General features: G+C 40.9%; 1 protein-coding gene across 4 annotated transcripts in view; it reads right to left on the reverse strand.

Annotated features, from left to right (window-relative positions):
* Nucleotides 1–16,339, reverse strand: part of AFAP1L2 (actin filament associated protein 1 like 2) — a 2,783,820-nt gene that overhangs the window by 135,388 nt on the left and 2,632,093 nt on the right. For all 4 annotated transcript variants that reach the window (XM_044055822.1, XM_044055821.1, XM_044055820.1 and 1 more), the window contains one exon: nucleotides 15,017–15,181. In XM_044055822.1, the coding sequence (XP_043911757.1) occupies nucleotides 15,017–15,181 (165 nt within the window). The remainder of the gene's footprint in view (nucleotides 1–15,016; nucleotides 15,182–16,339) is intronic.

Consider the following 16,339-nt stretch of genomic DNA (forward strand, 5'->3'; position numbering starts at 1 on the left):
GCACATACCATTACCTGTGTACACTGATACTGTTGCCATGGCATTCATACTCATGCCATTACCTGTGTACACTGATGCTGTTACTATAGCATTCCTGAACATACCATTGCCTGTGTACACTGATACTGTTGCTAAGGCAGTCTTACTCATACCATTACCTGTGTACAAGGATGCTGTTACTATGGCATTCCTGCACATACCATTACCTGTGTACACTGATACTGTTGTCATGGCATTCATACTCATGCCATTATCTGTGTACACTGATGCTGTTACTATAGCATTCCTGAACATACCATTACCTGTGTATACTGATACTGTTGCTATAGCATTCTTACTCATACCATTACCTGTGTACAAGGATGCTGTTACTATGGCATTCCTGCACATATCATTACCTGTGTACACTGATGCTGTTACTATAGCATTCCTGAACATACCATTACCTGTCTACACTGATTCTGTTGCTACGGCATTCTTACTCATACCATTATCTGTGTACAAGGATGCTGTTACTATGGCATTCCTGCACATACCATTACCTGTGTACACTAATACTGTTGCCATGGCATTCTTGCTCATACCATTACCTGGGCACACTGATACTGAGACTATGGGATTTCCGGAACATACCATTACCTGTGTACACTGATACTGTTACTATGGGATTCCTGCACATACCATTACCTTTGTACACTGATACTGTTACTATGGCATTCCTGCACATACCACAACCTGTGTACACTGATGCTGTTACTATGGCATTCCTGCACATACCACTGCATGTGTACATTGATGCTGTTACTATGGCATTCCTGCACATACCATTACCTGTGTACACTCATACTGTTACCATGCCATTCTTGCTTATACCATTACCTGGGCACACTGACACTGTACTGTTACCATGGCATCCATGCACATACCCATTACTACACTGATGCTGCTACCATGACATTCCTGCACATATCATTACCTGGGTACACTGATACTGTACTGTTACCAAGGCATCCAGGCGCATACCATTACTGCACTGATGCTGTTACCATGACATTCCTGTACATACCATTAGCTGGGTACACTGATACTGTTATGATGGGATTCCTGCAAATACCACTACCTGTGTACACTGAAACTGTTACTATGGAATACCTCCACATACCATTACCTGTATACACTAATACTGTTACTTTGAGATTACTGCACATACCATTACCTGTGTGCACTGATACTGTTACTATGGCATTCCTGCACATACCATTGCCTGTGAACACTGATACTGTTACTATGGCATTCCTGCACATACCATTACCTATGTACACTAATACTGTTACTATGGGATTCGTGCACATACCATTACATGTGTACACTAATACTGTTACTATGGCATTCCTGCACATACCATTACCTGTGTAAACTGATGTTGTTACTATGGGATTCCTGCACATGCCATTACCTGTGTACACTGATACTGTTACTATGGGATTCCTGCACATACCATTAACTGTGTACACTGATACTGTTACTATGGCATTCCTGAACATACCACTACCTGTGCACACTGATGCTGTTACTATGGGATTCCTGCACATGCCATTACTTGTGTACACTGATACTGTTACTATGGGATTCCTGCACATGCCATTACCTGTGCACACTGATGCTGTTACTATGGGATTCCTGCACATGCCATTACCTGTGTACACTGATGCTGTTACTATGGGATTCCTGCACATACCCTAACCTGTGTTACCATGGCGTTCCTTTACATACCATTACCTACATACACTAATGCTGTTACTATTGCATTCATGCAAATACCTTTAACTGTGTACACTGATACTGTTACTATGGCATTCCTGCACATGCCATTACCTGTACTGCCATGACATTCCTTTACATATCATTACCTGTGTACACTGATACTGTTAACAAGACATTCCTGCACATACCATCTGCTGTGTATACTGATACTGTTACTATGGAATTCCTGCACATACCGTTACCTGTGTACACTAATACTGTTACTATGGGATTCCTGCACATACCATTACCTGTGTGCACTGATACTGTTACTATGGCATTCCTGCACATACCATTACCTGTGAGCACTGATACTGTTACTATGGGATTCCTGCACATACCATTACCTGTATGCACTGATACTGTTGCTATGGCATTCCTGCACATACCATTACCTGTGTACACTGATACTGTTACTATGGGATTCCTGCACATGCCATTACCTGTGTACACTGATACTGCTACTATGGGATTCCTGCACATGCCATTTGCTGTGTACACTGATGCTGTTACTATGGGATTCCTGCACATACCCTAACCTGTGTTACCATGGCATTCCTTTACATACCATTACCTACATACACTGATGCTGTTACTATGGCATCCCTGCACATACCATTACCTGTATGCACTGATACTGTTGCTATGACATTCCTGCACATACCATTACCTGTGTACACTGATACTGTTACTATGGGATTCCTACACATGCCATTACCTGTGTACACTGATACTGCTACTATGGCATTCCTGCACATACCATTACATGTGTACACTAATACTGCTACTATGGGATTCCTGCACATACCATTACCTGTGTGCACTGATACTGTTACTATAGCATTCATGCACATACCATTACCTGTATGCACTGATACTGTTGCTATGGCATTCCTGCACATACCATTACCTGTGTACACTGATAGTGTTACTATGGGATTCCTACACATGCCATTACCTGTGTACACTGATACTGCTACTATGGCATTCCTGCACATACCATTACCTGTGTGCACTGATACTGTTACTATAGCATTCCTGCACAAACCATTACCTGATGTTGTTACTATGGGATTCCTACACATGCCATTACCTGTGTACACTGATACTGTTACTATGGGATTCCTGCACATGCCATTTTCCGTGTACACTGATAGTGTTACTATGGGATTTCTGCACATACCATCACCTGTGTACACTGATACTGTTACTATGGCATTCCTGCACATACCATTAGCTGTGTACACTGATACTGTTACTATGGGATTCCTGCAGATACCATTAACTGTGTACACTGATACTGTTACTATGGCATTCCTGCACATACCATTACCTATGTACACTGATACTGTTACTATGGTATTCCTGCACATGCCATTACCTGTGCTACCATGACATTCCTTTACATACCATTACCTGTGTACACTGATACTGTTACTGTGTCATTCCTGCACACACCACTACCTGTGTACACTGATGCTGTTACTATGGCATTCCTGCACATACCACTACCTGTGTACACTGATACTGTTACCATGCCATTCTTGCTTATACCATTACCTATGCACACTGATACTGTACTGTTACCATGGCATCCAGGCACATACCATTACTGCACTGATGCTGTTGCCATGACATTCCAGCACATACTATTGTATGTGTATCCTGATGCTGTTTATTTATTTATTGACATTTGATTACTGGGAGGCCCGAGGAGAAAAGCTCTAAATTATTACAAAACATTTTAAGAACAATAATTTTAAAAATTTCAACAACAAAACAAAAACATCTGCAGTTTAAATAATTATAATAAATTAGACATAATATAAAAACATTGGTTAAGAATTGATACAAGTTATATGAAAATCATTTAATATTTAGAGAAATTTTAGACGTTTTGTAGAGAGGTTAAAGTTAAATTAGTCCAATACAAACATGAATTGTAATAGGAAGTGAGGGAAAAACAAGAGTATTACCATAAGACAGGGAAGAGAATGTGATAGATGTAAAGAAGTAAGTGACAAAGGGAGAGCACTGAGGTATAAAGAATAAAAAGGTACTTGTTCTTATTTAGGGATAGAGTTTATTCTAGTTTTTAGTAAGAACAGAAGCAGATTTTAGCTAGAAAGTCTTTCAGAGTGGTTCTGAAAGATGGGAGGGAGGATATTCACCTGATGGCTACAGGTAAGGAGTTCCAGGCCTTAGCAACCTTGTACTAGTACAGACAGTGCCCAGCAGATTTGACAGGTTTGTAGACAGACAGGAGTTTTTTGTCACTGGATTGCAATAATCGATTGAACATAGTTGCGTAGAACAGTTTTTTAATACTGGGCAGGCAGATGGATGGCTGATCATTTTTTGGGTGGTAAGAAGTTGTGTATTTGTTAGTTGATGAGACAGTTCTAAAGAATTTAGGCTTTTCAGTGCTGTACAGTGGTGGGTTCTGAAAGCGGTATTTGCTTCAAATTCAGCAACTTTATTATAGCATTATTCAAGTTTTAATTTTTGTGAAGCCTGGAGGTTAGTAAGGATGGAAACACCATAAAGAAGTGTGGGGAAGGGATGTGTAGTGGCAAGTTTAGATTTAGTTGTGAGAATAAGAATGTTTTTGGCTCTATACAGCATCCCTAGTTTTTGATTACTTTTTCTTATGCTATTTTGTATATGCAGGTCGAATGTAAGATTATCATCTACTATCATCCTAACAATTTGCTATGAGAAGTGACTTCAGTGGTTGTATTACCAAGAGAGAGGACTTATATTTTGTTATTTTCATAACAGAGGGATTTGTGGAAAAAAGTAATAGTTTGGTCTTTTTGAGTTGAACATGAGTTGTGAGTTATGAAGCCATGTTTCAGTGGCTGTTAAAGCTTCCTGAGTAAGTTTTTGGAGGTGTACCATGTTGTCAAATGTGCAATTGAGAGTGGAATCATCTGTGTATTGTAATAGGGTGGCCTGTTGTGTGGATGTATAGAGGATGTTGGTGAAAATGTTAGACAGAAGTGGGCCAAGGATAGAGCCTTATGGTACACCAGTGGTGACTGGGAGGTAAGGAGAGAGTATGGAGTGCCATTTTACTGACTGATACCTATTGGGCAGGTAGATTTTTAACCACAGAAGGGTGGGCTAAAAGAGATCTAGTGCGGACATTTGAAGTAGAAGTTTGCTGTGACAAACTGTGTTGAAGACTTTAGACAAGTCTAGAAATGAGGAATAGTTTGCTCTTATGTTTAGCTTTATTGACAGCATCTTTATAGGTTAGAAGGGCAGTGCTAGTACCATGGGAAGGATGGATGCCATGTTGTGTTGGGGATAGGAGTTCTTCCTGCAAGAGATAGCCTAGCAATTTTTGGTGAGGGGAGATAAGATTGCTGCTATAGGTCTAAAGTTATTAATGTCTGTTGAATTTCCTCCTTTGTGCACAGGGATAATGTATGACATTTTTATATATTTATTTAATATTTGTTTACCAGGAAAGTCCGACTTGGAATGAGACAATTTTCAGCAAAGGCCTGGGGAGAAATTCTCCAGATGTATGCCTTTGTAATTTTCTAGAGAGAGGGAATGCGGGATTCTTGGATTGGATTATATATAAGGATTGATGCAGGCTAGGCAATGCTATTGGCTACTGTTTTTAGGTACTCACTTGGAAGGTCATCACCTGAAGAAGAGCATGTTTTAAGTTTGTTTAAGAGTAATTTTATACAGGATGTGGGCACAGGTTTGAAGGTGAAAGTGGATGTGGTGATATGTGGCTGTTGGGCAGCGTTGGGAGTAGGTGCTGAGGAACCCTTGGCATCTATGAAATAAGAGTTGAATTGTAGTGTAGTTTTGAGTGGTGAGTTATCGGTTGAGGGGGTTTGGGTTTGGGTTGAAGTTTTGGCTGGGATGCAAGATTTCATTAATGGATGTCCAAAATTTTTAGGGTTGTATTGAGTATTATTCAGAAAGTTATTATAGTATAGTCTGACATTATTTATTTGCTTTTTAATATGATTGTGAAACTTTCTGAAGTTTTCAAGATATTGAAACATTTTATATTTTGGCTATTCTTTCCCTGCTTTTTTCTCTGTCTTGTAATTAGCTTTCTACTGCTTTTGCATAGACAGATTGCATTATTTGTTTTTACTCTCTTCCTTCTAGGAGGTGCAAAGATATTTGGGATATTTAGCAAAGTTGTACTGAATTTATTTACAGCATTGCCTAAGGGAAGGATTTTTAGAAAGTTCCAGTTAATCGATGACAATATAGTAATGAACATTTCTGAGTTAAACTTAGAAAGGATGCAAGTTGTTACGATGTCATTCCTGCACATACCATTACCTGTACAAACAGCATTCATGCAAATACAATTACTTGTGCACACTGTTGCTGTTGCTATGACATTATTATATTACCTGTGCACACTGATACTGTTACTATGACATTCCTATATTAAATGTGTACACTGATACTGTTACTATGGCATCCCACCACATACCATTACCTGTGCACAGAGATACTGTTACCATGACATTCCTGAACATGCCATTACCTGTGCACAGTGATATTGTTACCATGACATTCCTGCACATACCATTACCTGTGCACAGTGATATTGTTACCATGACATTCCTGAACATGCCATTACCTGTGCACAGTTATACTGTTACCATGACATGCCTGCACATACCATTACCTGTGAACAGTGATAGTGTTACCATGACATTCCTGCACATACCATTACCTGTGCACAGTGATATTGTTACCATGACATTCCTGAACATGCCATTACCTGTGCACAGTTATACTGTTACCATGACATGCCTGCACATACCATTACTTGTGAACAGTGATAGTGTTACCATGACATTCCTGCACATACCATTACCTGTGTACACTGATACTGTTACCATGACATTCCTGAACATGCCATTACCTGTGCACAGTGATATTGTTACCATGACATTCCTGCACATACCATTACCTGTGCACAGTGATATTGTTACCATGACATTCCTGAACATGCCATTACCTGTGCACAGTTATACTGTTACCATGACATGCCTGCACATACCATTACCTGTGAACAGTGATAGTGTTACCATGACATTCCTGCACATACCATTACCTGTGTACACTGATACTGTTACCATGACATTCCTGAACATGCCATTACCTGTGCACAGTGATATTGTTACCATGACATTCCTGCACATACCATTACATGTGCACAGGGATACTGTTCATAGGTTCATAGGTTCATAGGTTCATACTAGGCTATCTGCCCGAGGGCATTTATAAGCCTAGCCCATAGTTTTGTGGCTTACGCCACCCCTTTAGTATGGGGAACTATACCCATTATTTTGCTGTGCATCTGTCTAGCAGTGACACTGAGGTAATCCCTGGGGTATATCTGCGATCTCCCATCCATTGGTCAAGATTTCTCTTGAACAAGGCCAGCGAGGTGCTCTGCCTCACATATACCGGGATTTTGTTCCACAGCATAGGGAGTCTTTGGGTGATGAATCTATCTCTCCAGCACGTCCTATTAATAGCCGTGTCGAGGTTTAAGTCTCCCGCCCTTGTGGCTCTGACAGATCTAGATTTTTTGAGGTGAAGCATATTCATCAAATCTGGGTTTGACATGGCCTTGTATGTCAGGCAAAGGTCACCTCTGAGCAAGCGGTGGCGACTGAATAGAGCTGGAGTTCTTTCAGTCGGGCAGCATAGGACAGATTTTTGAGACCCTTTATCCTTTTGGTGAGGAACTTTTGTGGCCTCTCCAGCTGCTGCAAGTGTCAGGTCAGATACATTCCGAATGGGGCATTGTACTCCATCATTGGTCTGATGAGTGAAGAGTATAGGGAGACTATGACCTCCCTTGATCTAGATGTGAATCCCTTCATGATAAGGTGGGCAATGTAGAAGGTCTTCCTAACTACTTTAGCTACATGGGTGTCGAATGACAGGCTACTGTCAACCTGGGTCCCCAGGTCCCTGATAACTTCTTCTGTGCTCAGAGGATTACCACCTATATTGTAGCTAGGGGTAACCTTGTTTTTCCCGAAGGGTATGACTATGCATTTTTTGGCATTTAACTTTAGGCCATGGCTCTGGCACCAGTCATCTGTTTCTGTGAGACCCTTCTGAAGGATATCTGTGTCAGATGTGTTTTCGACTACGGCGCCCAGTTTGCAGTCATCTGCAAACTTTGTCAGCCATAACCCTCCTGTGTTTGCTTGTACTTCAGAAAAGTAGATGCCAAACAAGAGTGGGCCCAGGACTGAGCCCTGTGGGACACCACTTGTGACAGGCTTTGAGTCTGACATGGCGCCAGCAACTCTGACCCTGTGGGTTCTGTCACTCAGCCAGTTTGCAACCCATCTTGTGATGTATGGGTTAACATTTAAGCTGATGAGTTTTTCAATGATACCCGAGTGGGGTATTGTATCGAAGGCCTTCGCCAGATCGAGGTAGGCTGTATGGACTGCCTTTCCCTCATCAATGGCTTTGGTGACTGTTTCAAAAAAGTCAACCAAGTTTAAAAGGCATGATCTGCCTTTGACAAAGCCAAACTGGGTTGGATCCAAAGTCTGCAAATTCCCTATGTCTTTATTTATGAGGTCCATTATGATCCTCTCCATGGCTTTGCAGATAAGACTTGTCAAGCTAATGGGCCGGTAATTTCCAGGGTCTGTGGAGGCACCGCCTTTGTGAAGTGGGACCACAGTCGCAGTGCGCCACTCCCTGGGTACATATCCAGAGGTGAGACTATGATTAAACAGCTGTCCTAGCTGTGGGTTTAATTCCTCGTTGAGTTCGTAGAGCACAGAGCCTGGAACACCATCAGGTCCCATGGATGCTGTGTTTTTTGCTTTGGAGAGAGCAGTTCTCACTTGGGCGTTTGAGATGTTTGGGGGGCTGCAACCATTTGGTATAGATATCTCTCCTTTTGGGAGGGGAGAAGTTTGCACTGAACCTGTCAGCCAGTATGTTGGCAATGTCTGTAGGATCAGTAATCTTCACATCATTTTGAACTAGTTCTGAGCATATCTGGGAGTTTCCTCCCAGGTTTCTAACATAGCTAAAGAAGGCCTTATGATTGTCTTTTGAGTCTTTAGCTATTTTTCTCTCAAAATTTGCTTTGGATGATTTTATGAGAGCTCTTAGATTTTACTTATAGTGATCAAAGGTGTCTTACCTTTTAAGGATTTTGCTCTATCTTGTAGTAGCTTCCTCCTTTTGTTGTAGAGTTTGTTTATGGCTGGGGTCCACCAGACTGGACGCTTGCCCTTGGTACAAAGAGTCTTTGTTTTGCTTGGGATTGCCTTATCCATGCAGTCCTGCAGGTGCTGGTAGAAGGCATTTGTAAGTGATTCAGCGGCTTGAGTACTGTTTTCCGCGCTCGGGGCCTTAAAGGAGACCGCACTAGTCCTTAGAAGTGTGAAGTCGGCTTTCGAGAAGTTTTTTACTGTGGTCTTTTTTATTTCAGGTGGGGGTGGGATGAGGACCTCCAGCAAGATTAGTTTGTGATCTGATCTCACCAGTGAGGGGTATACTTCCGGTGTTGAACATTGTGCTCCCATGTTCGTGATGATGAGATCAAGTATGTTTTCTCCTCTTGTGGGGATGGTGACTAGTTGTTCCATGGCATTTGAGTTTATGAATTCCAAGAACTTTTGGGCTAGGGTGTTTGGGCTTGAGTAATGTTCCCAGTCTATATTAGGGTAATTGAAGTCACCTAGTATGATGGTGTTTGGAGATACATTTATCCTCTCCAGTGTTTTCAGGAAAGCCATGTGAGGTTCCTGAGTTTGTGAGGGTGGCCTGTAACATGCTACAATTTGCAGAGCAGTCTTGCCTATGGTTAATTGCACCTGGATGGTCTCCGATGCATCGTGCATTGCCACCAGTCTTGAGGTGTGGGTGTCCTTGATGAATATGGATACCCCCCCTCCTTTCTTGGTATTGTCCGGATTTTGGGGCCGGAACGCATGATATGAGGTAAAACCTGTTAGTGCTGGGGTGCTCTCAGGAGCCTTGAACCAGGTTTCTGTCACAGCACAGACATCAATGTTCTCCATACTGAGAAGGGCCTCGAGTGCGTGCATTTTGAGATTTAGACTTCTGGCATTGAGCAGCATTACCCTTAGTTTTTTCCTTTTTGTGTTCTAGGGTGGTAGGTTTAGAATTTGAGCCTTGCCTAAAAAGGCACTATGGGGTGGCAAGAGCCTTTGCCAATATCCGAATCCCAGGGTGACAGGTGCAAGCCGCCCTTCAAGCAGCGTGGCTTGTCCAGCATGTCATCCCAGGCAGACAGACATTGGATCCCCTTTGAATGACACCAGAGTTTAAGCCAATTGTTAAAGCTGATCATCTTATCTCTGTATTGTGGCATCATTCTTGGTGAAGGTAGGATACTGCTCAAGGTCAGGGTCATACCTGCCTGGGCTACATAATCAGAGAGCTCCTCAATGTCTCTTTTCATGTAGTCCAAGGAGGTACGTCTCAGGTCGTTTACACCAGCGTGGACAATGACTGAGTCATATTTGTACCTGTTGTTGAGAGACCTGAGTGCTTGCGTTATGTGGCGGATTCTAGCACCCGACAGGCAGCTTACTGTAACTCTCTCCTTACTCTCTCCTTACCATGACATTCCTGAACATGCCATTACCTGTGCACAGTTATACTGTGACCATGACATGCCTGCACATACCATTACCTGTGAACAGTGATAGTGTTACCATGACATTCCTGCACATACCATTACCTGTGTACACTGATACTGTTACCATGACATTCCTGCACATACAATTACCTGTGTGCAGTTATACTGTTACCATGACATTCCTGCACATACCATTACCTGGTGCAGTTATACTGTTACCAAGACATTCCTGCACATACCATTACCAGTGTAGACTGATGCTGTTATGATAGCATTCCTGCACATACCCTTACCTGTGCACAGTGATAACTGTTACCATGACATTTTTGCACATGCCATTACCTGTGTGCAATTATAGTGTTACCATGACATTTCTGCATATAACAATACCTGTGCACAGTTATACTGTTAACATCACATTCCTGCACACCTGTGCACAGTTATACTGTTACCATCACATACACAGATACTGTTACCATCACATTCCTGCACATGCCATTACCTGTGTACACTGATACTGTTATCATGGCATTCCTGCACATGCCATTACATGTGAGCAGTTATGCTGTTACTGTGACATTCCTGCACATACCATTACCTGTGCACAGGGATACTGTTACAATTACATTCCTGCACATACCATTACCTGTGTACAAGGATACCGTTATCATGGCATTCCTGCACATGCCATTACCTGTGCACAGTGATACTGTTACTGTGACATTATTGTATATACCATTACCTGTGTGTAGTGATACTGTTACCATGACATTCCTGCACATACCATTACCTATGCACAGTTATACTGTTACCATGACATTCATGCACATACCATTACCTGTGCGCAGTGATAATGTTATCATGACATTCCTGCACATACCATTACCTGTGCACAAGGATAGTTGCCATGACATTCCTGCACATACCATTACATGTGCGCAGTACTATCACCATGACATTTCTGCACTTACCTTTTTCCTGTACACAGGGATACTGTTATTATGACATTCCTGCACATACCATTACCTGTGCGCAGTTATACTGTTTCCATGACATTCCTGTACATACCATTACCTGTGCACAGGAATACTGTTACCATAACATTCCTGAACATACCATTACCTGTGCACAGTGGTACTGTTACTATCACATTCCTGCACATACCATTACCTGTGCGCAGTTATACTGTTACCATGACATTCCTGCACATACCATTACCTCTGTACACTGATGCTGTTATGATAGCATTCCTGCACATATCTTTACCTGTGCATGCTGATGATTCCACTATGGCTTTCCTGAGCAAGCTATTCCTTGTGTACACCATCTTAGTTATTAAAAAAGAAACAGAGCAACATTCAAAAAAGAAACTAATAACCAAAACTCTGAACATTGGGTGTACAGGATCACAAAACATAGGACTCCACCGGAAGAAAAACAGACTATTTAATACTAGGAGGCATCAGATAAGAACATTCACATAAAAACATTAAGTGTTTTGTCCCTGGAACATGGGATTTCATCAGAATGGCAATTTGAGCAAATTCACTTCCTTGTATAGAATATCCATCATGTGATCAAATTAATGAAATAGTTTAAATCAAATCCAAAATTAATTTAAAGCAACAGATCACAAAAAACCCAAAAGCATCAAATAATCTCTATACATGTAACAATTGTTGCAATATCCCATTTTATATGTAAAAAATGTAAAACAATTTTTATGTAATAAATACCTGTAAAGCCTACAGATAACTATAATTTATCACATCTATATTTCAGCACAGATTGTATTGAAACACATTCTTTTAAACTAGGAAGTTCAGTAGCATTGAGTCTCAACTGCCATGACATTTCTCTGTGTTCCAATTTTGATGCCAGTCTCCACCTTGTGAATTAATATTCACATGCTTTAAAATTGCAAACCCAAATTGATTACAATGGTCACTTGATGATAAATGTTTATATAAAGCATTGTTGAAATTTATCTTCTTAATGTCATATATGTGTTCATATATTTGTTTGCACAGACACCTTTCAGTTTTGCCCATGTCAATACCAGAACACCCTGATGTTGTTACCATCACATACCTGCATACACCATTACCTGTGCACACTGATGCTGTTACCACTACATACATGCACATATCATTAACTGTGCACTCCACACCTGATGCTGCTATCATAGCATCCCTGCACATACCATTACCTGTGCACACTGAGGCTGTTACCATCACACAACTGCACACACCATTACCTGTGCACACTGATACTGTTACCATCACACACCTGCACATACCATTACCTGTGCACACCGATGCTGTTACCATCACATAACTGCACATATCATTACCTGTGCACACCTGATGCTGTTACCATCACATTCCTGCACATACCATTACCTATCTACACTGATGCAGTTACTATGGCATCACTGCACATACTATTAACTGTGTACACAGATGCTGTTAACATCACACACCTGCACATACCATTACCTGTGCACACTGATGCTGGTACCATCACACACCTGCACCTAGCATTACCTGTGCACACTGATGCTGTTACAATCACATACCTGCACATATCATTACCTGTGCACACCTGATGGTGTTATCATCACATACCTGCACATACCATTACCTGTGCACACCTGGTGCTGTTACTTTCACATACCTGTACATACAATTATCTGTGCACACTGATGGTGTTACTATCACATACCTGTACATACCATTACCTGTGCACACTGATGCTGTTAACATTGCACACCTGCACATACAATTACCTGTGCACACCTGATGCTGTTACCATCAGATCCCTGCACATGCCATTACCTCTCTACACTGATGCTGTTACTGTGGCATCACACAGCTGCACATACAATTACCTGTGCACACCTGATGCTGTTACCATCAGATCCCTGCACATGCCATTACCTCTCTACACTGATGCTGTTACTGTGGCATCCCTGCACATACTATCACCTGTGTACACTGATGCTGTTGCCATCACACACCTGCACATACCATTACCTGTGCACATTGATGCTGGTACTATCACACAACTGCACATACAATTACCTGTGCACACCTGATGCTGTTATCATCACATACTTGCACTTATTATTACCTGTGCACACTGATGCTGTTACCATAGCATTCCTGCACATATCATTACCTGTGCAAACCGGATGCTGTTACCAGCACATTCCTGCACATATCATTACCTGTGCACACTGATGCTGTTACCATCACACACATGCACATACCATTACCTGTGCACATGGATGATGTTACCATCACATACCTGCACATACCATTACCTGTGCACACCTGATGCTGTTACTATCACATACCCATACATATCATTATCTGTGCACACTGATGCTGTTACTATTACATACCTGTACATACCATTACCTCTGCACACTGATGCTGTTACCATCACACGCCTACACATATCATTACCTGTGCACACCTGATGCTGTTAACATCACATTGCTTCACATATCACTACCTGTGTACACCTGATGCTTTTACCATAGCATCCCTGCATATACCATTACCTCTCTACACTGATGCTGTTACTATGGCATTCCTGCAGATACTATTACCTGTGTGCACCTGATGCTGTTACCATATCATCCCTGCACATACCATTACCTCTCTACACTGATGCTGTTACTATGGCATCCCTGCATATACTATTATCTGTGTACACTGATGCTGTTAACATCACACACCATTACCTGTGTCCACTGTTGTTGTTAACATCACACACCTGCTTATACCATTACCTGTGCACACTGATGATGTTACCATAGCATTCCTGCACATATCATTACCTGTGCACACTGATGCTGTTACCATAGCATTCCTGCACATATCATCACCTGTGCACACCTGATGCTGTTACCATCACATACATGCACATATCATTACCTGTGCACACTGATGCTGTTACCATAGCATTATTGCACATATCATTACCTGTGCACACTGATGCTATTCCCATAGCATTCCTGCACATATCATTACCTGTGCACACCTGATGCTGTTACCATAGCATTCCTGCACATATTGTTGCCTGTGCACACCTGATGCTGTTACCATAGCATTCCTGCACATATCATTACCTGTGCACACCTGATGCTGTTACCATCACATTCCTGCACATATCATTACCTGTGCACGCTGATACTGTTACCATAGCATTCCTGCACATATCATTACCTGTGCACACCTGATGCTGTTACCATAGCATTCCTGCACATATCATTACATGTGCACACTGATACTGTTACCATAGCATTCCTGCACATATCATTACCTGTGCACACCTGATGCTGTTACCATAGCATTCCTGCACATATCATTACCTGTGCACACTGATGATGTTACCATAGCATTCCTGCACATATTGTGCACACCTGATGCTGTTATCATAGCATTCCTGCACATATCATTACCTGTGCACACTGATGCTACCATGGCATTCCTGCACATATCATTACCTGTGCATGCTGATACTGTTACCATAGCATTCCACACATATCATTACCTGTGCACACTGATGCTGCCTCTTTTAGATCCTTTTTCTGTTTCTTCAAGTTTGCCAGTACAGAACGGATTTCTTCTTTTTCTCTTTCAAGCCTCTCTTTTTCTTCCAAATATCGTTTGGCTTCTGCTTCTGTTCTGTTCTTTCCCAGCTTTGTTTCTATTGTTCCTACAAATACATTTTAGGACTTTAAATTCACTTAGATTTTGTAATCTTAATGGAAAATGTCAAAGTTATATTATTGTGTAAGGACTAACATCTTGAACACACAAACATGCACACAAATACACCCACATGCGGACGCATACATTTATCTGTAAATTAATTTTGTTTATTTTATGTAAAATTTGCTGTCTAGGCTAGAGTGATTATCCAAACTCTCCATATTTCAACCTATGCAGGGTTACATTCCAAATGACTGAATACGGAATGAAACAAGATAGTTTCAACTGGTGAACTGAAAACATATATGAACATAACATAGTAACAAATGGCAATGCAAGCTAGTGGTATTATGTAAGTTACAATCAAACAGTAACATGAAAAAACTGCAGCAGTAAATGAAATTTAAAGAAATACAGCACAGTCATGTTAAGTGTTTACAATTTTTTTTTCAATATTTCGTGCACAGAAAAAAGCCACCAACACTCGAACTCCAAAGCAGTAATATCCACTGGAAATGATGTCAATACTTTCGTTCAACAGACAATTTTTATTTCAAAGCTTTAAGTGCGAAAATTTACATGCACTTTTCATCAGGGCTCCTGCCCCAACTTCATCAGAAAACACAAACAAACGCCATTACTAACACGCTAATATATAGGCAATTAAAACATCATTAATTGATTAATTTAAAGCAACCATTAAAACTATTGAATCTTTTAAAGCAACACCAGAAGTTGTTTAAACAACTCCAATAAGGGCACCAAAAAACATATACGCTCTACATGTAGCCCATTTGCTAAGCTTCTATTCTATTAAAAATATTTGTGATGTTTATAAAGTACTGTATTAAAGTTAAAACCTGCTAAGTATATTCATCAGTTAATTCGTTAATTCTTGAAAATGTTGAAAATGTTGTGCTACTGTAGCCAAAAGGCTTCAGGTACAGTGGTATACCAAAGTAAACTTTAAAGTGGACCTTCTGCATTCATATTGAAACTTAGACTAGTAAATGTCATGTCAAACACTTATCAAAACTACATCATAAAAAATACATCATAAAATTAACTAAATTACGTTATACCTGTTTAGTACTTTCATAACTTAGTACTTAAAATAATTTATATACATAACCAACATTTATACTTAAAACACATTTGCGCT

The sequence above is a fragment of the Protopterus annectens genome, chromosome 14.part0 (assembly GCF_019279795.1).
Source record: "Protopterus annectens isolate FY-2018-M chromosome 14.part0, PAN1.0, whole genome shotgun sequence".
Taxonomy (NCBI): Eukaryota; Metazoa; Chordata; order Ceratodontiformes; family Protopteridae; genus Protopterus; species Protopterus annectens.